The 25,860-nt window shown below is 43.3% G+C and overlaps 2 protein-coding genes across 3 annotated transcripts; both read left to right on the top strand.

Moving 5' to 3' along the window:
* Window positions 1-8,595: 8,595 nt before the first annotated feature.
* DHRS11 (dehydrogenase/reductase 11) lies at window positions 8,596-18,697 on the top strand. Of its 2 annotated transcripts, none has more exons than XM_044672062.1 (7): window positions 8,596-8,873; window positions 12,602-12,811; window positions 15,584-15,678; window positions 16,477-16,606; window positions 17,161-17,253; window positions 17,711-17,776; window positions 18,101-18,697. In XM_044672062.1, exons 1-7 carry the CDS (start codon window positions 8,643-8,645, stop codon window positions 18,140-18,142), a joined length of 867 nt encoding a protein of 288 aa, XP_044527997.1. In that variant the 5' UTR covers window positions 8,596-8,642; the 3' UTR covers window positions 18,143-18,697. The 2 variants fall into 2 exon arrangements, with proteins under 2 accessions (XP_044527997.1, XP_044527996.1); XM_044672061.1 differs by having other exon boundaries at window positions 16,477-16,643; window positions 17,093-17,253.
* A 635-nt stretch (window positions 18,698-19,332) lies between these two features.
* MRM1 (mitochondrial rRNA methyltransferase 1) lies at window positions 19,333-24,515 on the top strand. Its single transcript, XM_044675056.1, is given in 7 exon segments — window positions 19,333-19,442; window positions 19,520-20,341; window positions 21,672-21,765; window positions 23,792-23,924; window positions 24,082-24,201; window positions 24,341-24,382; window positions 24,385-24,515. Coding segments are annotated over 7 exon segments (1,452 nt in total).
* The last annotated feature ends 1,345 nt before the right edge of the window (window positions 24,516-25,860 follow it).

The following is a 25,860-nucleotide window of genomic DNA, read 5'->3' as shown; positions in this document are numbered from 1 at the left end:
CAATCTGGTGTACATGTTTCTACTTAATGCAATAATAGTATTTCCATGTTTAGTTTGCCAATCATCTGACTTGGTAATTCTATTTTGATGGGGGAGATGGTGAGAAAAATCTCAATGAACATTCGTAGAAAAGTGACTCCCAGATTTCAGCAGAAGAATAAATCCTTCCCTTAATCACTGGTTCTAATGTACCTAGTTAATTTGAAAAACAGTTTTGATACCTTTTTTTCAAGGTTTACTAGAGTTTCTTTAAATACATTAGTACCCTAATTTTCCTGGATACTTCACTTGCTTACTAATAGTGCCCTAGTACTTCTTAAATTCAAAGATTCATAATGACCCAAATGAATGAAAACAAAACTTGGCAGACTTTCAACCAAGGATTGCCTAATAGGGCAATTACTTGCTGTATAAAGCTTAGGATCAGGAGTTGTACTGAGTAGTTACACACATTGAAGTCTGCACAAATGCATGTTCAGCCTTATCTGGCTTCTAACAATAAAGTCACTATTGCATTACAGCTTATTGCTATCGCAGGTGAAGTAATGAAGGATGAGAAAGATGTTCCCTAAGGAGAGGCATTTGGCTGCCAGCTTTGCACTTCTCCATTTAAAAATCTGAGTCAGTAGTTGAGTAAACACAGGGACTTTGAGTGTTCTGATGTTGTACATACAGCACTGGACAATACCAGCAGATGATTATCAGTAAATGGGCCACAATACCCTTGGCATCATAGGAATGGTGTGAATCTGATATTCAAACTTCAAATGGAATTGATAAGCAGTGTGTAATCAAAGGGGTGTGTGTGTGTGTGTGTGTGTGTGTGTGTGTGTGTTCCTAAAATGCTTTCTTTTTAGTTAAAGCCCTGAAAATCTAGGGCAGATGTTAAAGTCCATGATTCTGCTTTAGCTCCTTTCTCATTCTGCCTGGAAGCTCTAATAATGATGACCAGGGCAAAGACTGTTGCCCTATATGCCCTCATTGTCCTGGAGAGGAAACTTGGCTGAGGTCCAGCATCTAAAATGGAACTGAAAGAACTGATGTAGATGAGTAGATGAACCCTCTCATTTTATAGACTGAGAAATGTGAGGCCCAGGGAGTTTTAGTGGCTTGCTGGAGGTTATTTGGCTAGTTATAGATATAGGTATAGATACAGCCAGGTCAATAACCCAATTCTATTTCTGTTTTGTGCTTTTTCCACTCTCAACACCTACTTCCTGCATATTCCATTCCTTGGAGGAGAAGAATCATATGCTATAGTTTCTCATAGTTCTTAAGCATGGCTCAAGTCAGTTACAAGTCATATGACTGGGCAAGTTGCTTAGCTTAGCCAGCCTATTACCTCATTTGAAAAATGAGGGTGATTCTGCTTGTGTAATTAATAAAATCATGAGGATGAGAAAATGTTTTGTAAACTATAAAATGATGAGAAGTAGATATGGTATTAAATATTTTATATGTGGATACCTTGTATATAACCATGCTGCTCTGAGCTCCAAATCCATGTACATCATCCTCTATGTGTGTGTCTCCCTAATTCAACTTGTCTAAATGGAATTTTCCTTTCCCTGTGTATAATTAGATTTTTTTCCCCCTAGGACTCTAAAATCCCAGCTTCCCATGTTCCTTCTCATGTTACATGCTAATGTAGGGAGGATATAAGTTTTGTGTAGCTTCTCCCCCCTCTCACTCTTCCATGATCATGGCTGTGGAAGCTGGCTTTGGGCCAGGTAGGAGGACTTACATGATCTTATTTTTGTTAGATAATTAGGTTTTTATACTTCTATTTCCTTTTTATTATATACTTACTATTGCCTTTTTATTCCTTCTACTTCAAGTGATTATTAATAAAATTCATAAAATTAATACGTGGAGTTATTAATATTGATATAAATCTTATATCCATAAACCTCTTAACTGTGATAATCTGGGTACCATGTTTGTAACCTTTTGATCTTTGACTTCGGATTTTGAATCCTAAGTCCCAGTAGCTTCCCTAGGTTGTCACTACCTACTTAGATTGCTACAATGTCCTAAAAGGTCTTCCTGTCTCCACTTGTGCCTGCCTCCTCTCCAATCCCTTCTTCATACCATATACTCCAAATGTAGAACCATCTCTTTGCCTAAGATCACATCCTTTGGTTTGTTGTTCTTTTGAGATAGCAAAGGAAAGTGGGAAGAGTACTACAGGATAGGAGAAGGGCAAATGTCCCAGAAATGGGAAGAGAACAGTCTGAAAATTACAAGCCAGTAAATTTCACTTTGCTTCCTGGAAGAATTCTAGAACCAATAATTAAAGGAAGTATTAGAGAACATATAGAAAAGGAAGCAGTGATTGCAAAAAGCCTAGGCTTCTTCAGGAACAGGTCTGCCAAATTAACAGTATTTTTTTTTTTTTTTGATGATTACTAAAGTAGTAGAAGAAAAATGCCATGGCTTTTGTGAAAGTATTTCTTTATTCTTATGGAGAAAATGGAGAGCTATGGATTGGACAATACAATCAGATGGATTTAGAATTGGTTGGCCATTTAGCATCAATGAAGTCTCCAGTGGAATACTCCAGGGATCTCTGCTTTGCCATGAGCTATTTAACATTTTTATGAATAACTTGGACAAAGGAAGAGATAATATATATTCATCATATGTGCTGATAACACAAAGCTGGGAGGGATGGCTAACGGTGGATAACAGAATCTTGACAGTCTAGAGCACTGTGCTGAGATGAAATTTAGTACAGATATGTAAAGACATATACTAAATTTAAAAAATATACATATTTCACAGGATAAGGAAGCCATGTACAGGCAGAAGTTGGTCTAACAAAAGATCTTAGGGTTTTGGTGGACTGTAAGTTCAGGATAGGTAAGTAATGTTATGTGGTAGCCAAAAAAGCCAGTGCTATTTTGGGTTACATTAAGAGGGGCATAACTTTCAGGAATGAAAGATAATAGTTCTACTGCAGCCTGCTCTGGTCAAAATTCATCTATAGTATTAAATTTAGTTCTAGGGGCCATGAGGACATTGATAAGATGGAATATGTTCAGAGGAGAGCACCCAGGATATTGAAAAGGCATGAGCCCATGTCATAAGGATCTGCTAAAGGGACATGAAATGTTTGACTTGGAGAAAAGAAGGCTTAGGGAGGATATGATAACTGTCTTTAAGTAGATGAAGGGTTATGGTGAAAGGGATTAGACTTGTTTTGTTTGTTCCCAGTCTGAAGAATCAGGAAAAATGATAATAATCCCTACTATTTATATAGCACTTATATGCCAGGCACTTTGCTAAGCATTTTATAATTAACATTTCATTTGATCCTCCCAACCACCCTGGTCGGTGCTATTATTATCCCCATTTTGCAGAAGAAGAAACGGGCAAATGGGAGTTAAATAACTTGCCCCCAGGGTTGCACAGCTAGTAAAGAGTGGGTTGGATTTGAACTAAGATCTTCCTGCCTCCAGGCGCAGCACACTATCAACTGGCATGAAAAAGAAGGCAAATTTAGATTTGATGTCAGTAAAAACTTCCTAACAATTACAACTATCCCCAAATGGAATAAGTAACCTCTAGAGATTATGTTCCTCCTTCATGGGGGTTTCAAATGGAGGCTAGGTGACTATTTGTGAGATATAACTAAAGATTCCTTTCCATGTATGGGTTTGACTACATAGCCAGTAAGATATCTTCTAACTTTGAAATTCTGTGATTTATGTGCTCACTCCTAGTCTCTCCCCTCTTCAGTCCATCCTCCACATAGGTGTCAATAGTAATAAAATACATTTTATGTCACTCTGCTCAGAAAACTTCAGTGGCTCCCTATTTGGCTGTAAGATAGAATACAAACTTTTCTATTTAAAGCCCTTCACGTTCTGTTTCCAGCTTACTTTTATAGGCTTATTACATACCCCACTCTGTACACTACATTTCTACTAACCTTGCCTACCACTGTCCTTCACACCCAACATTCTATGGCCTATCTCTGTACAAAGCTTTGCACAAATCCTTGCCTTAGAAACATGAGGCCTTTCCTGGCCTCCCCAATTTTCAGTATTTCCCTCCGGAAATTACTTTGTATTTTTTTTTGTTTTATGTGTACATATATATGTATCTAATTTACTAATATACATACATGTCATTTCCCCAGATAGAATGTAAGCTCTTTGAGGGCAGAGATTGGTTTGATTTTGTCTTTGCAAGCCCATAGAGATACACATATAAGGTGCTTAATAAATGCTTGTTGATTGATTGTGATAGATTTAGAGACCACACCTTCCAAGGATCTGTAGGAAGAACTGGAAATGTTTCTCCCTAGGGAAAGATCTAGTTGAGAAGGGAGAAAAGATTTCTATCTTCACATATTTGAAGAAAAGGGAGATTTGAATTGGAAGAGGGATTAAATTTGTTCTGTTTAGCTGTAGAGAACAGAATTCAGAGGAATGAAATAGCAGAGAAAGTATAAGGAAAAATGTTCCTAAGAGACAGTAATGGGTTGCCTTAGGAGGTCTTTATTTCCCTCTTCCTAATAGCCTTTAAGGGAAAGTGGGATGATGACTTCTTAAAGTCAGAGAGTTGTTTTGTTTTTTTTAATCAGGTTTGGTTTATATTGATTCCCTGGCTTCTGAGGTCCCTTTCTCCTCTCCAGCCACCTGCCCAATCCAGGAACCATGCCTTAGAGGGAATTTCTTCCCCTGGGAACACAGTCTCTGGATTATTGACTGCCTATTTTGGAGTATTTCAGGAAGACTACACTTTTTCTCATGTCATCTCTCTTTAACAGCATCTAGCCCTGCCTGCCCACTCTTTCCTTCCCACTCTTTCCAGTTCTGGATCCCTGAACCATGAATGATCAGTCAGTCAACAAGCGTTTGTTAAGTAAAAATTATGGGGGGCAGCTGGGTAGCTCAGTGGAGTGAGAGTCAGGCCTAGAGACAGGAGGTCCTAGGTTCAAACCCGGCTTCAGCCACTTCCCAGCTGTGTGACCCTGGGCAAGTCACTTGGCCCCCATTGCCCACCCTTACCACTCTTCCACCTATGAAATACACAGAAATTAAGGGTTTATAAAAAAAAATTATGTATTGGGTACTATGATAATCATTGTATATACAAAAGAAAGGCAAAAACATAATCCTTACTCTCAAGGATCTCATTCTCATGGGAGGAAATATAAATAACTGTACATAGATACAGTGTAAATGGAAGATAATAGCTACAATTTATGTAGCATTTTGAGATTTGCAAAGCATTTTACAAATATCTCATTTTATCCTGAAAACAACCCTGGGAAATGGGTGCTATCATTATCTTCATTTTACAAATAAAAGGATCCTGAGGTAGAAATTAAGTGACTTCCCTAGGTTTACAAAGGGAAGGGAAGGAAGTGAAGAAGAAGGTAGGGGTATTCATTTATGTGTGTTCCTGACATGTAGGGCAGTCTCTATCCACTGCCCTCTAGCTACTTTAAGATTTAAATTAATATCCAATATTTCCAAGTATTATATTTTATAAAGTTTATTAATAATCACTTGAAGTAGAAAGAAAATAAACTAAAAGAAATATAAGTTCAAACCTATTTATCTAGCAAAAAGCAAACCCAAGTGTGTAGATTCTCCTGCCTGGCTGTAATCAGGGGAAGAGAGAGGAGGTGAGGGGTGGAGCTACACAAAACTTATAATCCTCCCTATGTTAGTATATAACATGAAAAGGAACATGGGAAACTGGGGAGAAAAATCTAATTATATACACTGCCTACGTAATCTCAGAGGGGAGGTATGAGGGGAAATGCCTTCTGAAGGTAGCATTTGAGCTTAGTATTAATTAACTGTGCCACAGGTGTGATTATCCAATGGTCCCATCCAGCAACCACTCAGCAACCAAACTGCCCAATACCTAGCTATCATTCCCCCTCCTTTTTTTGCCCCATAGAAAAGTAATATATCTGAGGACATGGCTATCTTTGCTTTTCTATGTATATTCATAATGTCTTGTAAAAGGCTCAACACACAGTAATGTTTAATAAATGCTTTTTCATTCGTTCACTCATTTCCTACCAATGGATGAATTCTCTTCTCTACTCACTCCTCTCTTTGTCTTCTGTATTCCTGTCTATCCTTTAAACTTTAATTCAACAAAACCTTCCCTGATCTTTCAATACTGACCTTAAACGTGACAGCCCTATTTTGAACTCTAATGCATGTGACATACTGTGTATTATCTCTGTTTCATCCTTTTCTGGCATGTAAGCTCCAAAGGTTACATCTGTCCTTGTCCTTAGCAAAATACACAACCCTTTTCCCTCCTTGAATCTTGTAGTAGGTTCACTTTGAATGTTTGTTGAATGAATTACTCATCCTAATCTAGTTTATCAAACATCATCCCTTTGATGGGATATCACTTTCAGCTCTTGAAAGTTGAAATGTGCATCATTTAGGTCCTTTTCTCCCTTCTGATCATAAAGTTTTGGGGAAGGCTGGGGTGTGTGCAGGTTTTAAAGTAAGAGGAGGCAAGGAGTGAGTTGGATAAACATGAAGCACAAACTTAGGAATCCAAAGACCTGGTTTTGCATCCTAGTCTCCTTTGTGGCAGTTGAGGACTATCTAATTTTCATGTCCAGACCAGAGCTCATCATTTCAGGAGAGAGGTACCTGGTCCTAAAATCAATGCCAAAACCAGTGATTTCAGTTATGGCCTGAATTCTTTGCTTACTCCACCCTCCTAGGCATAGAAGACTGGGGAAGAGACTTTCTTAAGATTAACCAGCAGGGCAGAGGTGGGAATGCATTAATTTCTTCTGTGTTTAGATGAGGCCAGAAGCTCTTTGAGTGCCTTGGCAGAGAAGCATAAAGAGGAAGAGAAGAAAGGATTGGGCTCTCCTGTTCACAGATTCAGAGCTATTCGGGGACTGTAGGGATCCAGTTCTCTCTCTAGTTCTTATACAGAAAGTGAGACTCTGTGAGGTTATTACTTGCCCAGGGGCACACAGTATCAGAGCTGATGTTTGAATGTTCCCTTTCTCTAGTTCTCTGGCTCTCAGTTCTCTTACCCTCAAAAGTAACTTATGAATAATAGCTAACACTTACAGAGGACTTTAAGGTTAAAAAACAAAAAAGGTTTAAAAACAACCCATGAAGTAGGCATTACAGTTATTCCATTTTACAGATTAAACTAGGATGTGGCTGACAACTAGTAATTCAGAGACAGAATCTGAACCCATTCATCTCAGGATTCCAAGTCCAGCAGTTTTTTCCCCCCTCTATCTTCCCCACCTCTTGTCAATTAGAACCACCTCCTCCAGTTTATCTTCCTGAAGCCCTTGACCCAGCTTTACCTCCCCAGCATGACTTGGGGCAAGTCATATCTTGATCTTCTCTCTTTGGCTCCCCACTCCAGGAAGATTCCTAGTAAAGAATGCTCAGCTTGTACCCTTCCTTTTGGTATAGAGAAAGGAACAGAAGCTTTCTGCAGCACATTTTCTCTTCCCTTCTTACAGAGTAGAAAGTGACAACTATCCTACTGAACTTGGAGTCCAAGGACCTGAGTTTGAATTCCAACTCTGATACTTTCATATTGAATGCTGATATATGTTCACATAATCGATAATAATGATAATAGGTGGGTAGCATTTGAATAGCACATTAAGGTTTGCAAAGAAGGTTACATGTCATTTCATTTGATCCTTATGACAACTCTGAGAGGTAGGTGCTATTATTATCCCTATTTTACAAAAGAGGAAACTGAAGCAGTGATTAAGTGACTTGCTTGGGGACATGCTGAAATTTGAGACAAGATTTCAACTTGAGTCTTCCGGAGTCTAAATCTAACACTTCTTTCCACAGCATCTTACACACATGTTTAATGAATTAGTCTGGAGAATAGTCACCGGAGATCATTGAGCTTGGAGTAAAAGAACCCGGAGTTCGAATTCTGGTTCTGCCACTATCATACTCTCACTGAAAGTCGATGCACGTTGGCTGAATGGTCACCTGTGTGACCTGTATGACCTTGGGCAAATTCACTTCGCCACCCTGGGCCTTAGTTTCCTCCTGTGTAAAGTGACGGGATTGGACTAGGTGACCTCGGAGGTCCCTTGGAGACCTCACGCTAGGGCCGTTTCCCCATAGCCACCCCATCTTCTGGCTTTAGTTCAGAAGACAGGCACAATCTGTGAGCCCGCCTGGGTTGCACGCCCACGCTCTAGAGCCGTTGAGGGCGGCGTGAGGGCCCAGGGTGCCCAGGCACGGGTACCTGAATGGGGACTGGTGAGTTGGTGCGGAAACCCCGCGGTCCAGAACAACGCCTGAGGCGAGGCCGAAGATGGCGACACCTTCTTCCTCGCGCTGGGGGGTGGAGCTGCTCCTCAAAGGTGGGCGGGGCCGAGTATGGCGACGCCTTCTTCCTCGCGCTGGGGGCGGGACTTCTGGCTGGAGAGGGCGGGCGAGTAGTCTCCCTCGCGCTGGGGGCGGAGCTTCTGGCAGAGCCGGGCTGGGAGACGGTGGGCGTGGAGAGGGCTGCGGCCCGGGCAGGCGGGGCTGGGGTGGGGCCGGAGTGGGATCTGAGTGGTGGCTGACTGGCCTACCGACTGAGTTAGGGTCAGCCGGAGTCGGAGCGGAGCTAAGAGGTCCAGTTGGTCCCAGGGCCCGAGGAAGATGAACCCCCTAGAGTCGGAGAAGACGGTGGAACTGTTGCTGGGGCAGGAGACGAAGCGGGCGCCTTCCTGCGTTCCGAAGTACTCTAGCACCCCCAGCATGGAGCGCTGGCGGGGCCGGCTGGCGCTGGTGACGGGTGCCTCCGCCGGCATCGGCGCGGCCGTGGCCCGGGCCCTGGTGCAACGCGGACTGAAGGTGCTGGGGTGCGCTCGCACCGTGAGCAACATCGAGGTACGTACTGCTTCGCCCGTAGCTGGGGAGAACTGAGGACGCCTTGAGGGAGGGGCGGAGCTGGGACTGCCCAGATGGTATGAGGGTGGCTTTGGGGAGCTGTGGGGAGGGATGGGGGGGGCGCTAAGAAGTTATGATCGGTGAAAATTTGGAGTCCTTGGGGCGGGGAGTGAGGATATTTTGTGACTGTGCTGGAGAGCTGAACTAGTAGGGGGTTAAGGTCCAAGGTTCCCTAAGGAAGTTTGATTTGAGGGACAGAAAAGGTAGGGGCTACGACTATGGGAGTTTGGGGTGCCCCATGTGGGTAGGAACTTGTGACCATGAAGATTTTGTGTTTGGGGTGCCATAATAGTGGAAATGTATGTATTAGGTTGTAATAGAAAGGAGTTTCGGGTTTACCGATGTCCCAGGATTCATTGTGGATATTGGGGGGTGGGGGGTTCTGATCAGTGGGAATTTGGAATTCCTTGTGTGGATGGGAAAGTTAGTTAACCTGGAGATTTTGTGAGCATACTTTTATAGTATAGTTAGTGTATTTTTTAAACTGTGTTAAACGTGTGTTATTAGGCTCTAAGAGTGGGTGTTACAGGGGGATTCTGATCTTGAGGGAGCTTTGGGACAGAAGGACCATGTTCTCCAAGATTTGGGATTGGGTATTTGGAAAAGGGCAAGGCTATGATGGGAAGTTTGGAGGATGTAGTTGCAGGGATCTGAGGGAAGGCAAACCCTGACAAGATGGGAGTGCTGGACTGACCCTGGAGTTTTTAGGATCTGGGATACTCAAAGGATGATTCTAAGGACTCTATAAGCCTCACAAGATTACCAAAGGGGACTAGGGCACAAAAACAAACAAAACAGGTAAGAACTTCTCTCCTAGAGAGAATAGTATGATCTGTGAGGGAGACAATCAGAGTTGATTGAAAACTCCATGTGTGGCTTTCAAAGGCTAGGAATCCCATTCCTTGTGTAACACATCCCTAAACCTGGCACTTCCTCCAGGTATAGTTTCCTCTTAGTAGCTGCATTTTTGAACCTACCTCCAAGACATCCACACATAGCTGTCTAGAATTTCACCTAGATATCTTGCTTTCTCTGAATTTAGAGCAGAAGAGAAAGGAAATAAAAGAACATTGACCAACTGGAAAGCCAAGAAGAAAGGTTTTGGGGGTGAAGCCATCAGATATTTGGTGAGAGATGGGGGATTTGTCATTCCAGACCTAAGCCAGGTGAACCTAGGCAGAAAGTTTGAGAGACACTCTCCTTCTCCTCTCCATCACCACACCTTTAGCCCAAGAAGGATTCCTAAGTTAATATCTCCTTCCCAGCCCCAACTTGGGTGGACTACATGGCAGCTTATTAATCCTTTATGGAGCTAAGATGCTAGGAATATGTCTGTCATTTACATTATCCTATATATTACAGTATATTTAATTAAGGTTTAAATATGTGAACCCCAAGGAAGAGACTTAGATAACCTGGGTCATTCCCCAACTCCCAACAGAGCTAACAGATAGTATTGGGGTTATGAACATCAAATGCCCAGCAAAGGCTCTAATCAGAGTTAGTGGGAACAGCCAAAGCATAGGGACAGAGGGTATTTTTTATGGTAAATCACATTTGAATTTGCCCAGTCTTGTTTCTTTCTGGACTTCTGAGCTATTGCTTGGCTGCATGCTTTATCATTCATTCCTTGTTCAAAGTCCCAATGGGGTAAGGGTAGAGATCTGTGGGTAAAGGCCTGTGAGAAAGATTATTACTCTCTTGGGCGGAGTCCCTGATCTTAGACACTGCTGTTCATTTTATAGCTTCTCAGATATTCTCAAGGTCACTTGGCTCCACCTGTCCTTTGCCTTACCCTCCCCCTCCACTCTAGCCAGCTCTTAAAAGCTGTGTATGCAGTCCCAGACCTGTGGGTAGTATAGCCCTGGTGTCTAGAGGGCCAGGATGGTCACTAAACAGCTGAATCTTACTAGTTTTCTGTTTTTTGCCCCTTAACACCAAAATAGTCATACTTTTCAGGACTAAACAACCCCAGAGAAACCAGTCATTGAGTTCCAAGAAGGCTCTCAATCTAACTGGGTAAACTCCAGAATTTATAGTCTTTATCTGGACCTTTGTACAATGCCTCTGGGTTGAGGCAAGTTAAATTATTGGAGATCTCTGGAGGGAGAGTTACAGAAAACTAGAAAGGATGATGGAAAGGGGGCGATAAGAAGAATTGAATTTCCATGACCCCTTCACCCAGACTTTTATTTACCATGAGGATTTTTGGCCTCCTTTCTTGTTCCTCCAGGGCTACAATCCAAAATATTCTGTTAGGAAGGGTTTGGGCTTTGCCCATTATGAGTCTAGAGAAGGAGGGATGGCTTGTGTGTTTGAATTTATCTGGGAGAGGGGTGGGTATGGAGAGAGGCACAGTTTTCTACAGCAAATCACTTGCTTCTTCACCTTGGCTCTTTTTTTTAAGCTAGTGTCTGCTTTCTCCATAGGACTGTCAGGACTTGCCTGGCTTCCTGGCAAGGAAGTATTCCTGTACTTGGTCAGATTAGGGAATGGAAGCTGCTTCTGAGCCATAGGAATTATGTGTTTTGGGAGTTCTTCTACTGGTGGAAAGGAAGGGAGCTCTCTCTCAGGTCTTAGCAGATGGCTGACCTGGATTGGAGCCAAGCACCCATATGTCTTTTATAGGGCCCAGGTGCCCAGGGAGGATGGGCATTATCCATGCCCCAGCTACAGCTTGTTTTCCTTCTGCTACTGCACCTCATGGACAGTTTCTTTGCAGTGTCACAAGGGCTTAGGGGTTATCTGATTCTTCCTCTGACTTGGCATTTCTCCCTAGAGTCTTTGTTTCAGGGTTTCCTACTGTTCCAGAGTTCCTGTAGCTACAGAGTGGATATCCTGTACCCTCCCTGGGGAAGCAGGAGCTTTCAGGGAGCCTCATATCACCAACTTACCTACTTTACATGTCCAAAGAAAAAGCCTGAAGGGGGAATATATCCAGGACACCTGACACTCTTTATTAGGAGAGAGAAGATTAGGGATGATATGGCACTGGGTGGCTAGACAGGAGAATTGAGGCTAGGGATAGCCCTTTCCTGCCTTTTAAAAAATCTGTGAGAAATCTAGAGCAAATTTTCTGAACATCATTTCCCTCCCTTTCCAGCAGGGGGTAGGTTGGTAGGAAGCTCCTTTTTGGTGGCTCTTAGATCCCTTCTGGGAAGTAGGAAGAGTAGCTCCCAATCTGTCAGGGTAGAGATTAGAAGCTCTGGGGTTACTGGCTCAGTGAAATATTTTGGCCAGAATGGAGGAAAGTAGGTTAAGATGAGCTGCTAAGCAAGTGAGAAGTTTCCAAATGGAGACTTACATTATTCTTTTAACCAATCTGCTTGCCATCCCTTTCTCTAGCTTCTACTCTGGATCAGTCCTCCTCCTTACAACTGGAGGTTGGGTAGATCCTCTCCCCATTTTATAAATACTGCCTCAGCCTGGCACTAAGACCTAGCTCCAGCTTCATTTCTCTCTCTCTGCCTTTCCATCAACTCAGACAGTGGACCATCTATTGTGGAGAGGGAAGTTGGTTGTGACCACTGAAAAGGAATTTTTTGTGGCAGAGACTGGCTACATTATGCTAGGAGGAGGAGTGTTAGAGAATTGTGACTTGCTAGGGAGAGAGCTTAACAACTCATATCTGTTGGTCCCTTGACCAGATTTCTTCTCTTTATCCCCAGACACTGGCTGCTGAGTGTAAGAGTGCTGGCTACCCTGGGACTCTGCTTCCCTACAAATGTGACCTGTCCAATGAAGAGGACATTCTGTCCATGTTCTCAGCTGTCCGAAATCAGCACAACGGTGTGGATATCTGCATCAATAATGCTGGCCTGGCCCGGCCTGAGCCCCTACTCAGTGGCCACACCAGTGGCTGGAAAGATATGCTGAATGTGAGAGCTGTAGCTTTTATTGGGAATAGGGGGAAAAGGAGGAGCCTGCCTGCTTAGAGGATGGGGTATGCTGTGGAACAATCAACTTCTTGGAGTGGATAATTCAGGACTAAATGAGGCCCTGGTAAAGATATGTGTCTCCTTGCAGAAGGAAATTTAATAATCCCCTTCAGTCCTTCATTCCATTTAATTACCATACTTAGCCTTGCTGCTTCCTGTTTGGCCCTGGAGTTTGGCTATATATCTATTTCTTCATAATTTATAAGTTTAGGAAAATATTACTGCCTAAAAGAAAAAGCAGCAGCCTAGGAATCAGATCTCTGTTCTGTTTACCAGCTGCTGCCAGTAGCTAGCTGTATGACCTTAAGTCTTATCCTCTAGTTTCTAGAAAAACCACCAGTTTCCTCTTTAAAATAATTCATCTCAACAAAAACTTGGTAACTGTCTGCTTTTTCCAAGGCTCTCTGCCAGAGAAGCACAATTCTTTTTAAATCACAGTGTTATTATGAAGATTAAATAAGAATATATGTGAAATTACTTTGAAAGATTGGCCTATATAGGTAGTTTTTCCCTCCCCCTATACTTTTATTCTGTTCCTTTTGACAAGAAGAAACGTGATATGGTGTGGTGGAAAGAGCACAGTTCTGGGGGTTAAACTTCTAGGTTTGGCTTTCTCTGACTTAGCTCTGTGTGATTCTGGGCAAGTCCCATTTTCCTGTGATTCTTCTCCCCCTAGCCTCTACTTTTCTGGTGGAAGCTTGTTTTCACCATCTCCCCCCATAGGAGATCTTTGTTTCTGATCTATTGATTTTTTATTTTTCATAAACCCTTACCTTATGTCTTAGAATCAATATTACATGCTGGTTCCAAGGCAGAAGAGTGATAAGGGCTAGACAATTTGGGATTAATTGACTTACCCTGACTTGCCTAGGCTCACATAGCCAGGAGGGGTCTGAGGCCAGATATGAACCCAGGTCTCCCATCTCCAGGCCTAGCTCTCTATCCTCTGAGCCACATAGCTACCCCTTGATCTACTGATAATTATTTCTATAGTTTAAAATTTTTTCTCTTGGAATCTGTTTGGCCCGGTCAGAATTCATTCTTTGCTTACATCCAGGGCTTACTTCCTGATGTTTTGTTTTATTTTTATATTTGCTCAATACAGAGCTTACTGGCACAAAGTCTCGGGACAGAGCACTTCACTCTCCTTCCCCATTAAGATATGTGAGTTATTTCTCAATATGAATAGGAGTTGAAGCAGGTTCAAACTTTGGGTATTCCATTCCTGAGGCTTTGGTCTGATACCTAGTAAGAAGAAACATCTAATCTCCTCCTAGCCAGTTGCCCCTCTCCTTGGGGGCAGAAATGTGAAAAACCAGTGAAAGGCTTCTCTCTGTCCTTGAGCAGTGAATGTGCTGTGGTGGGGTCACAGCACAGCCAGTTCTTTACTTGCTATTTTCTTTGGAGAATGGAGATGCTGGAAGTGCCCCTCTTTGCTAGGACAAGTTAGATCAGAGTGATATGGGTTTAATGGGATACAGAAAGGTGTTCACTGGGCCTCTGAGTGCAGACCCTTGCCCCTTCCCCAACACTCACAAGCTAGTTCAACTCTATAATTAGGCCAGGAGCTTGGGGTTGGTGGGATATCATGTAGAGAGGCTGGAGAAAGGATCAAAAGGAGGAAGAGGCTGCTAGTCAATGTCTCCTATATGCAAGGCTGAGTAAATCTTTGGGATTATTAACTGTCTAAAGTCACATCTTCCTCAGATCTCTACCTTACCTACCTTTTCTGGGAATATAAGGAAAATAATAGTAGGATGTATGGAAAGGTGGACCTAGAGGGGGAGGAGGAGGATACTGGGGAAAGATGTTTATCATGATTCCTCATTCTACTGCCAGTACTCTGCTGGGAAAGGAAGGACAGGGCTGAGACACCAGAAATTCTGAGAGCAAGAATTTAATAGGAGATACCCAGTATGGAGGCTATGATATATAGAATGGAAGGTAAAATGGGGAGTTTGTTGCAGATCTGGGTGAACCCATTCTTAGAGGTTCCTAGATAGTTGTGGCAGGGAGGTTTCCTGGTCCTTTGGCCTCCAAGATGTTGGCACCAGTATGGTTCTTCTTGTTCTCTTAATCTTTAGTAGACACTACTTCAGAAGGATGGGGGAAGGACAGAGACAAGGAGGCACCAATGTTGCTACATCTGGAATTGTCCAGCACCTTCATCCTGTGTAGGATTCAGGCAGATGCCCTGGTGGAACAGTGAACTTATGTTTTCTGGAGATGAGCTAACAGCTTGAGGAGGGGGTAGGGAAAGACATGATGCAAACATTTCAGATCTTCATTCCATGCCCAGTTTGCATGCTATTAGATTTTTTTTTTTTTTTTTTTTTGCTATTAGATTTTTTGTAAAAAAACAACAACAACAACAACAACAAAAAAAAAAAACAGCAGGTTGGGGAAAAGATGCTGTGAGGCTCAATGGATAGAGATTAGGAGTTGGGGCCCGGCATGTCTTGGTTCAAATATCACACCTGCCATTTAAAAAAAAAGTGCAAAAATAAATAAATCTTCCTCTCCCCCATTCCTCACATCCAATGACTTTAAAGAATCTTCAGAAGAAAAAAAATTACTAAAAATACAGATAATCATCCCAGTCCATTTCTCCTTCCCCCTTAGCATTCCCAGACTCATTCAGTTTTAGCGTGGACTGTTCCAACCTGAAAATATTCCTGGTAGGACTTCTCAGTTCCCAATCCTCACCTGCAGGTGAATGTATTGGCGGTCAGTATCTGTACCCGGGAGGCATACCAGTCCATGAAGGAGAGGAATGTGGATGATGGACACATTATCAACATCAACAGGTGAATAGAGGGTGGTTCAATGCCATTATTTTGCAATGTTTGACTATTAGTTATTCTGTTAGACTGAAAAACATGTCTAAGGAAAAAGCAGAAGTATTTGTGTCACTGATCTGAACAGGGTAAGCTTTTGGCAGGACTTGGGAAAGGTTTCCTTAAGGAGGTAGACTCTCAGGAGCTACTCAGATGATGAGAAAAATTGAGAGGCAACATGGTAGTCAGAGTTGGATTCAGAGAACCTGGGGTCAGATCCCAGCTCTGCTAACTCTGTGGCCTTAGGTAAGTCAACTAACTATCCACTCTGGACCTCAAGTTCCTTATTTGTAAAATGAAAGGGTGGCACTAGATCAGAATTCTGTTCATGATTTTGAGTTCCCTCAAAGGGCCCCTGGATCACAGAAGGTTTATGAATTTGGATAGGGGAAAAAATTTACACATTATTTTCACTAGCTCCTAATTAAAATTTGACACTTCCTTAAATTATTTTACAACATTTTCAGTAGGGGTCTTTAACACAAATAAAATTAAGAATCCCTGGGCTAGCTCTCTAAATCCTGTGGTCCTATGAATATCCATTGATAGAGAAGGAAGTTTCAGGTATAGTTAAAATAAAGAGAGGTCAAGAGAATACATGAGCAAATTCAGGAGAGTAAGGGTAGGCAAAGAAGCTAAGGTATTCAAAATATTGGAGTAAGGAGAGAGCAGAATAACTGAGGAGCAGTCATGGGAAGGGTTTTGCAGGGAATAGAGAGACAGGGATGAATTCTTCTTTCATACCCTGATTTCACCCTTCCTCAACAGCATGTCTGGTCACCATGTAGTACCGCAGTCTGTGGTACATTTCTACAGTGCAACCAAGTATGCCATTACTGCACTGACCGAGGGACTTCGGCAGGAACTTCGAGAGGCCAACACCCACATCCGAGCCACAGTGAGGGAACACTTGCCCCATGGGGGGTTTGAGGCGGGTGAATCTCTATCTTAAAGGGAATTCGGTTCTCCTTATTCAATGCACAGTGCATTCAGTTGTAGTGGGCAGAATGAGACAGAAGTTAGGGGTCTCTTCCAGTCTCTGCTGTTGTTTTCATGGTCCTGATCTAAGCCTCAGTTTCCTCACTTGCAACCCAGGACAAAATGACTAGACAAAGGCACTGAAGTGGGAAGGGAGGACTTTAGGCATCAAGAAGGCTGCTCCCATGAAATGGGTTTGGGATGTTGCTGATGTGATTAAGGAGAGTAGATTACTGTTTGATATTCCTTGTGGAGGGGACAAGACTGCTAGATAGCGAGGGGCCATTTATGAATCCTAGGCAGTTTATGATTTTTCAGCATATCTTGGGGTCTCATCCCCTTACTGTGGGTCTCTTCACCATAGCTTATTCTCTTTTGTTGATTTTCTTTCCATCTCATGGGATAGGAATGGGAAGGGGAGGAATAGTGGAAATGGAGACTTATCCCCTGAGCAGGCACCCTCTGCCCCTCCAGTGCATCTCCCCTGGGGTGGTGGAGACAGGATTCGCCTTCAAACTTCATGACCAGGACCCCGTGAAAGCAGCTGAGACCTACGAGCACATGAAGGTGGGATCTGAAGGGCTGGACATTGAGCCAAGGGGAAAGGACAAGGCCTCATGGTATAATGCAGAGAGCCTTGGATTGGGAGTCAGGCCACTTGGATTCCATCCAGTCCCAGTTCTGTTTCTGACTTGCTTTGTTGTGACTTTGTACAAATCACTTGCCCTAACCTCTCTGGGCTACATTTTCCTCATCTATAAAATTCGGGGGTTGGACTAGATGATCTCTAAGGGACCTTTCAGCTCTAAAAATTTATGATTCAATCTGGTCTTCAAGTCACTGACTTCCTAACTCCCCAAATTCCAGTAGCCAAAAGTGTCATTTTCTAGAATGGCCAAGTCCTATAATCTGTAGGCCTCTCATGACTAAGAGCTGAGATCAGGAAGAGGACAGGTGTATGGGAGAATTGGGGTGGAGAGTAGGAGTAGAAATGGTCTCTCATCTCTTCTCCTGATGCTCTCAGTGTCTCAAACCTGAGGATGTAGCTGAAGCCGTCATCTTTGTCCTCAGCACCCCACCACACGTCCAGGTGAGTCTAGACTTGATCGTTGCTCCTTTAGGGACTCCAGGGGAATCCCTGTGTATAACTTCACAGTAGAGGAGAAGAAAAGATATGGAAATGGGAAACACATTTACATAATATCTATACTGATTTATCTCTAGATTGGAGGGAGGGATTGTTATAATAACTACTCCCAGAAAGCTACATGTGAAATCGGAGGCTATGGTGGGGTGGGTTTATGTGTGGTATTTCTCAGTGATCTTCTTTAGCTCTGGAGAGATCCTTTTCTTGGGGTTGTAGAAGATAGGTGAGAGAGCTTAAGTCTTGCCCACTCCACTGTACCGTTTGCAGATTGGAGACATCCAGATGAGGCCAACGGAACAGGTGACATAGCATCTGGTTGGGAGCCGAGCCTGGGGGATGGACCCTTACTGCCTGGCTCCTAAATCTGGATTGTAGGTGTTTATTTTTGAACCCTGGACTCAACCTCCTCCTTCTACCCCCAGGACTAAAAAAAAAAAATTTTTTTTGGTAATCTCAAATTGTTTCATATACAGATATGACTTACAGATGAAAACTGGGTGGTGGGGTTCCTGTCTATTTTACTTCTTAATTTGTTACCCAATATTCCTTATTTGGGGTTCATTGGTCTTTTCCCTCCTACTCTATCTCCTTTCCTTCTTGGGAAGGAGGCCAAGATCAGAAGCAGTATTTACTATTCTCTCTCTTCACTTTACCTCCTCTCATGGTCAGGAATCAGGTCCTCATTTGTGGCTCTAGACTTCCTTCTTTTCCTTTGTATCTATTTCCTTTCTTCCTACTACTCTTTTTCTCCCTTCTATCTGATTCTGGGCTCTGGAGGGATTATTCCACTCTGGTCACAGTAGCAGGACATCAGTCTCCCAAAAAGTTTTTCACTTCTAGAATTAAAAGAAAAAAACAAACAAACTTTGGGCTTTGAGAATTTATTTCTATTTACTCCTTTCAATAGTGATGGGGTTTATAGTATATTATTAGTTGGCTCTCCTGAGTCAGAAGGTTCATCTACCCAAGGGTAGCTCTGTGGCTTTTAGGGCTGGCGGGAGAGAGAAGAAGAGGGACTAAGTATTGGTGTAGGGACAGACTGCCTTATTGGTGGTGGAGAGAATTTAAGGGGCGCCCCCAAACCCCTGCTGATTCAGGTTGAAAATATAAGAAGCTCCAAAAAATATTAGATCAGAGCAATGCACTGTTAGAAGGAAACTTTGGTTATATTTGTCTTGAGCTTGTAGTTCAGTGAAATACAGAACCCCTCACAGTGTGCCAGCCAGTTCTTTTGGTCTGGGAGAAGAGGAGTTTTAAAAACCTAGGTAACCATTCCACCTATCCATGGTGTTGATGGGAGGAAGGGGGGTAGGTGGAGTGGAAAGGAGAAAGATCATAAAATCATCAATGAATCATCCCACTGGCACTTGTGTTTGCATAGATGTCTTATTCCACACACTGTCCCATCACTACAGTCCTACCCAGCCCTTCCATTTCAGTCACAGTACATCCTGAAATATAGGTCACTGGGAGCATGAAGACAATGGTTCTGGCTGGACATGGGCAATGAAATCTTTACCTCCTGCAAGCCACGAGGTTTAAAAGGATGTAATCAAGGATTCCAGGCCCCCATCCATCCCACCCTTCCCCCGATCCAGCAGGTGGCGCTGTGAGAACAAACCACAGGCTGAGCTAAGTGACTACCCAACGCAGTGCCGCAACTCCTACTTAGCTTGGTCTACGGAGGGCCGCTCACGTGGGTGCGGGAGCACATGACTCATACCTGCTAGTCTCCGCTCACCGCGCGTGTTTTGTGATAGAGGTGCTGGCCATTCAGATCCTCCACTGTAAGGAGCCAGGACTACTAACACCTCTACCCTGCTCGGTTTCCAGCGGCCGGCGCCTTCCGGCGTGGAGTGAGTAGCCTCTACACCATATACTCGACTGCTGCCGGGTGTCAGGTGTGCTGGACATGCTGCTACTACGGCCGGCATGTCCCGGAGTTTCTGCCCGGCGCGCTCTGGCCTTCCACCCGACGCGGCTCCTCTCTTGGGACAGCTCGACCCGGAGGAGACCCCCCTGGAAATCGGGGGCCCGGCCTGAGGCCCGGCCGGGGGGAGCAGAGCTGCTCCGCCTCCGGGAGGATGACTTGCCCTCGGCCCCGCGGTTGGAAATCCTTTTTGGGCTAGCGCCCTGTACCCTAGCTCTGCGTGCCGCCCGTCGGGGTGTGACCCGGCTCCTCCTCCAAAGGGGAGTCTCGGGTTCTGGGCCGCGGGCCGAGGTGGCCCGAGACGCCAAGGCTCTGGGTGTCCCTGTGCAGCTGATGCGGCGGCGAGAGCTGGATGCCCTATGCCGGGGCCAAGTTCATCAGGGTATATGCATGGAGGTAGCCCCGCTGCTCCCCAAAGCCTGGCCAGAGGGCAAAGAGGATGGGCCAGGGGAGGATCCAGCCTCTCAACGCCTGTGGTTAATACTGGAAGAGATTCAAGATCCTCGAAACCTAGGTGCTGTGCTGCGCTCTGCACACTTCCTGGGCGTTGACAAGGTTATTACCAGCCAGAGAAACAGGTAGAACATTCTCCGCCTCCTACTCTGGCATCCTATCCCCTTGCCTGCCCAGCCAGGAGAAACCCGACTTGTGGTCGAACCTCACTGACCACCTATAAATACTTCAGCCCCCACCCCCACCCCCCAATGCTCCCAGCTCCTTCGACCTGTGACCTCTGCTCGAACTGGTAGCTTCTTGTCCATCAGCCCAAGCTCATAGGCCAAGAAGATTTGCGGTTTATTTCCCAACCCAGTCCTTCCCTTTCCACCTTCTTCCCAATTTATATTAATCCCCTTTGAGACCAGAGCTTCCCAGAGTGAGTTGGAGGAGGTGCAAGTTTGGAGGTAAGGGGTGAGGAGGATTTGTGGTTTCTCAACGTCACACTTTGGAACAAATCCTCGGACTCTAGACTTCCCTCTCAAATATATATTTATTCCCTAGGATCATAGCTTTAAAGCTTGAAGAGATCTTAGAGGTCATCTATTTCAATCTACATTTTCCAACTCAGAATTACTCACATCTTGAGTGAGAAAGTTCTGACTTAAACCTAGGTCCTCTGACGCCATACTCCGGTCTTCCCCTCCCCCCCCCCCCCATGTCATGATATCTTATCCATACTTCTCTTTTTTTTTTTAATAGGTGAGGAAACTGAAGCCCAGAGAAACAAAATAGCTGAGGTCACACAAGTTTGACTAACCTGGGATACAAACTGAGATCCTCCGAGTACACCACTTTTTTTTTGTGACATGAACCTGTGGTTGGCAATCTGGGGAAGCTTAATGACCCATTCTTGGGATCATGTTTTTAAATGCAAAAAATAAAATACGGAGGGTTACAGGGAAACCAAAGGTTTGTGAAAATAAAATGTAATCATATGATATATTATTATTTGTAACATATAATAAGATATAATTTTTTTCCTATCCAAGTTCATATGCCCCCTAAACACAGTACCTGACACATTAAATGCTAAATAAATTATCTCCTTTCTGAAATCTATCCATGGACTCTAGGTAGAGAACCCCTACTCCAGAAGAATTTGAACTCCTAGGGCTACTATTTTCTGTTTTTAAATCTTTACTTTTATCTTAGAATCAGTACTAAATGTTGATTCCAAGGCAAAGAGTGGTATGGCTAGGGGAATGGGATTATTTATTTATTTCCCCAGTCACAAAGCTAGGCAGTTTCTGAGGCTAGATTTGAACCCAGGACCTCCTATCTCTAGGCCTAGCTCTATCCCTTGAGCCACCTAGCTGCCCCTAATTAGTACTGTTTTGATTTTGTCCCTAGTGCCTTGTACACAGTAAATGCTTACTATAAGTTATGTCTAATTGAAATTGAACTTTACAGTTGTCCTCTGACTCCAGTGGTTAGCAAGGCCAGTGCAGGAGCCATGGAGGTAATGGATGTCTTTGCAACTGATGATCTTCCAGGCTTGCTGAAGGTAATTAGCAGTGGGTTACACTTGTATCTACTACAAGGTTACCTCATTTAGAAACCTGTCATCTCTCTCATTCAAATATGAGCTCCTTGAGGGAGAGGATTGTTTGTTTTCTTTGTTGTTTGTTTTTTGCACAATACCGGGCCATAGTAAGCAATTATTAAATGCTTATTGATTGATTATCCAGCTATAGCTCCAGTGTTGGGGAGCAGAGCAACTGAGATTGACAAATGGTAATGCTATTATTATGTCTATACTTCATTCTAGATTTCAAGGAGATTAGTTTCTCAGGCCCACATGAATCTACTGATCTGAAATTGTGTTTGGGATGCATCCTTATTCCCAAGGAGGGACCCCAATTCAGCCCAGAGGAGAATGAATCCGTGCTTTTAGAGTTCTGGCTAAAGAGAGTCCCAGATTAGACCTTTTTTTTTTTTTTTTGAGTATTCAATTTAATTTTATTCCATTCAGTTCAATTCAGCGTAACCAGCATTTATTAAGCTCCTATTATGTTGCAGACCCTGGGGAATGCAAAGTATTAAAAAAAATTTTTTTTTTACATTTTCTTAAAAAACATTTTATATATGTATTTCTTGTTGCATTTTGAGCTCCAATTTGTCTCTCAGCCTTGCATTAGAGAAGGCCAACATATGATATATATATATGTCATATATATATATATATATATGATATGTGTATATATATGTGGAACCATTCAATACAAACTTCCATATATTGGTTATTTCTCTGGATGTGAATCACATTTTCCTTTATAAGTGCTTTGTAGTTGGTTTGAATGTTCACATTACTTCAGAATAGCTTAGTCATTCATAATTACTCTTTGGACAAAAATTACTGTTACTATATACAGTGTTTGGTTCTGTTTGTTTCATTCTGCATTATTTCAAGCAAGTCTTTTCATGTTTTTCTAAAATTAAGTTGCTCATCATTTCTTACAGCCTAAATAGTTTTCTTTTGCAGTTATATATTATGATTTATTTGGCCATTCACTAATTTATGGACATCTCATCAATTTTCAGCTCTTTGCTACTATAAGATAGCCGCTATAAATATTTTAGAACATAGAGGTTCTTTTCTTCTTTCCCTAATTACCTTGGGAAAAGACCTAATAGTAGTATTCCTGAGTCAGAGGATATACACAGTTTTCTTTTTTTACTCTTTGGCCATAATTCCAAATTTTTCTTTGAAATGGTTGAATCATTTCACAGTTCCACCAACAGTATATTAGTGCCCAGTTTTTCTATATCCTCTTCAGCATTTGTTGTTTTCCCCTTCTATCATTTAAGCCAATCTGATAGGTGTGAGATGGTACCTCAAAGTTGTTTTAATTTGCATTTCTCTAATTATTAATGACAGAGCATTTTTTCATATGACTAGATATAGCTTTGACTTCTTCCAAAAACTACCCATAAACCCCCTACTTAAATCCACCTGTCAGTCTGGCTAGTTTACATCAGAATTGTACTTGACTTTGGGAAGAAATCAGGCTGATAAACTCCTTTAACATCTTTGACTGGATTTTTAGCTGTGACGCTCCTGCTGGCCACACAGAGGCAATGTTGTCCCATGTTTAGCAGCCCTCCTTCCCATTCTCCAGGTCAAGGCAATGAGGAGCCAGTGTTTCAGAATAGGGAAGACAGGCAAGGGACCTGTATGTAATGAGGGGAATGGTAGAAAAGAATTCAGAAGAATCTCTTACTAATCTCCCTTAAGTTCCAAGAACTTTACAGCAGAGATGGAATTTCCAAGTCCATCAGCATTATTCTTTGCCCACAGCCTGATTTCTTTCACACAAAACCCACTGTAGCTCTCTTTGTGAGCTCCCACTGTTCCTAGGATATAAACTTCTTGAGGGTAGGGACTATTTTTGTTTTTGTCTTTTTATCCCTAGCTCTTAGCCCAGTTCCTGGTTCATAGAAGGCCCTTAATAAATATTTGATCAATGACAGTTTCTTGATAAAGCCTCATGGGTAAATCAGGAAATCACTGTTCTCCTTTCCCTTGCCAGGCTAAGGTTCAGCAAGGATGGCTTGTGGCTGGCACTGTGGGCTGCCCAGGGTCTGGAGTTCCTCAGTGCTCTGACATCCCCATCACCAGTTGTCTAGAGTTCCTTTGGGACCGATCTACTCTCCTGGTGTTAGGTAGGTAACAAGAGTTCAGCTTACCAGGTTGGCTGCCTGTTGCAGTTTTCTCTTCTTCCTTTGCATCCTTTTATTACATGATGTCCCCGATGTTCTTGTTTTCTAAACCTCAGGTTGTAGACAATACTAACTCTTCTGCCCCATCTCTGCCCTATAGGGAATGAAGGTTCTGGTCTGTCCCATGAGGTCAGAAGCTTGTGCCATATTTTGCTAACCATCCTTCCTGGGCGAGAGCTCCCCCCAGAAGTGGAGTCCTTGAATGTCTCAGTGGCTGCAGGTAAGGGCTCTCTTACCTCCCTTCAGTGTATTAGGCACTGGGCTAAGTGCTGGGAATTCAAAGACAAAAACAAACCCATCTTTCCAGGAGTTCCTCTCCCCTCCCCAGTTCAGTCATTGCCCTCTTTGTGTTGGAACAGGAATCCTTCTCCATTCCATCATCAGCCAGAGGAAGGCACAGGACATTTGCTTAAGAAGGAGACAAGAGCTGTTCCCTGTGACTCCCTAGAACCCTCAGCTGCTTCTGAAGAACCTGAACCTAGAGCCTGCCATGGCCTAAGGGTGTGGACACCAGCTACAGCTGCAGAGCCTTGATCAGGAAGAACAAAGGGGAGCTGATTTGGGTCTTGGGCACTTGTTCATTTCCAGGTTGCCTGTGTGCACGTGCGTGTGTGCACCTGTGTCTGTGTGTGTGTGTCTGTGTTTGATCATTCTCTCAAGACTTGGCTCATGTTCCTTTGCATGAAGCCTTCCCTGATCCTCTTCTGCCTGCTGGAGGCCCTGTCTCTGCTCTTACCCCAACCATTTTGGATCTGTACGTGTTATCTTCCCTGATGGAATGGAAGCTCCTTGAGGGCAAGGCCAATTCATTTTTGTCTTTGTATCTCTAGGTACCTGCCTGCTTGGTCAATTGAGATTGACTACTGGGGCAGTTCCAAATGCATTTGAATCCTTGAGAGTGCATGTTTATGGATGTGTTCACGTGCACACCATCCACACCAATGTGCAATTGTTGATAATAAAGGCAGCCCACTTTGGGCAGTCTTCTGTAGAGGGGTTGAGGGGAGGTCATTCGTTGTGTTGTTGAACTTTGCTGGAAGAATCATTTGAGAATGATTGAGCCACTTGCTTATTTTGTTGAATGGAACTGAATATTCCTCACCTCTCTTCCCCAAGGTCAAAAAGAAGGCCATTGCCTAGAACGAGGAATTTTCCTTTCTTAGACAGAATGGCACATTGGATAGTATATTGGACTTAGTGTCCAAAAGACCTGGGTTCAAATCTTGCCTCAGACACTAATTGGATGACTGGGCACTCTTTGCTCTCAACTTCCTCATCTGTAAGATGGGGATAATGGTAATTCCTCCCTTGAGAGTTATTGAGAAAGTCAGAGGAAATCCATGCTATTATGCTTCTATTCATATGTGTTTAGTGGTGCCGAGGTCTGACTTTGTCACCCCAGGCAAAGAAAGAAGGTTTAGGAAGGAAGGGAATGGAATGACTAGTCCCTCTGGCTGACCATAGACTAGAGAGTTAGACCTGGAATCTGGTAGATCTGAATTCAAATCCCATTTCAGACACTAGCAAGGCAAACCAAATCACTTCTTGAGAGAGGCTGTTTCCTCATCTGTAACAGAAACACTCACAATGTCAGAGCTAGAAGAGACTATTTTACAGAGGAGGAGACAGGCCCAGGGAGGTAAAGAAAGTCACACAGCTTGTTTGTTTTAGAGCCAGGACCAGAGCTCTTAAAGTCTTGCAAATCTTGGTATAGTGCTTTTACATCCCATTGCAGAGCACACCCCCTCAAATCCTCCTTAGGCCTTTGGGGGTATGGAGACCTGAGTACACTTAGCTGGTTGCTCTTTTTCCTCCTATTAACCTTTCTTTCTCTTTCTTTCTTTCTTTCTTTCTTTCTTTCTTTCTTTCTTTCTTTCTT

This window comes from Gracilinanus agilis, chromosome 4, assembly GCF_016433145.1.
Source record: "Gracilinanus agilis isolate LMUSP501 chromosome 4, AgileGrace, whole genome shotgun sequence".
Taxonomy (NCBI): Eukaryota; Metazoa; Chordata; class Mammalia; order Didelphimorphia; family Didelphidae; genus Gracilinanus; species Gracilinanus agilis.
Note: the sequence above shows the minus strand (reverse complement) of the source record. Positions and strands in the feature narration are given on the sequence as shown.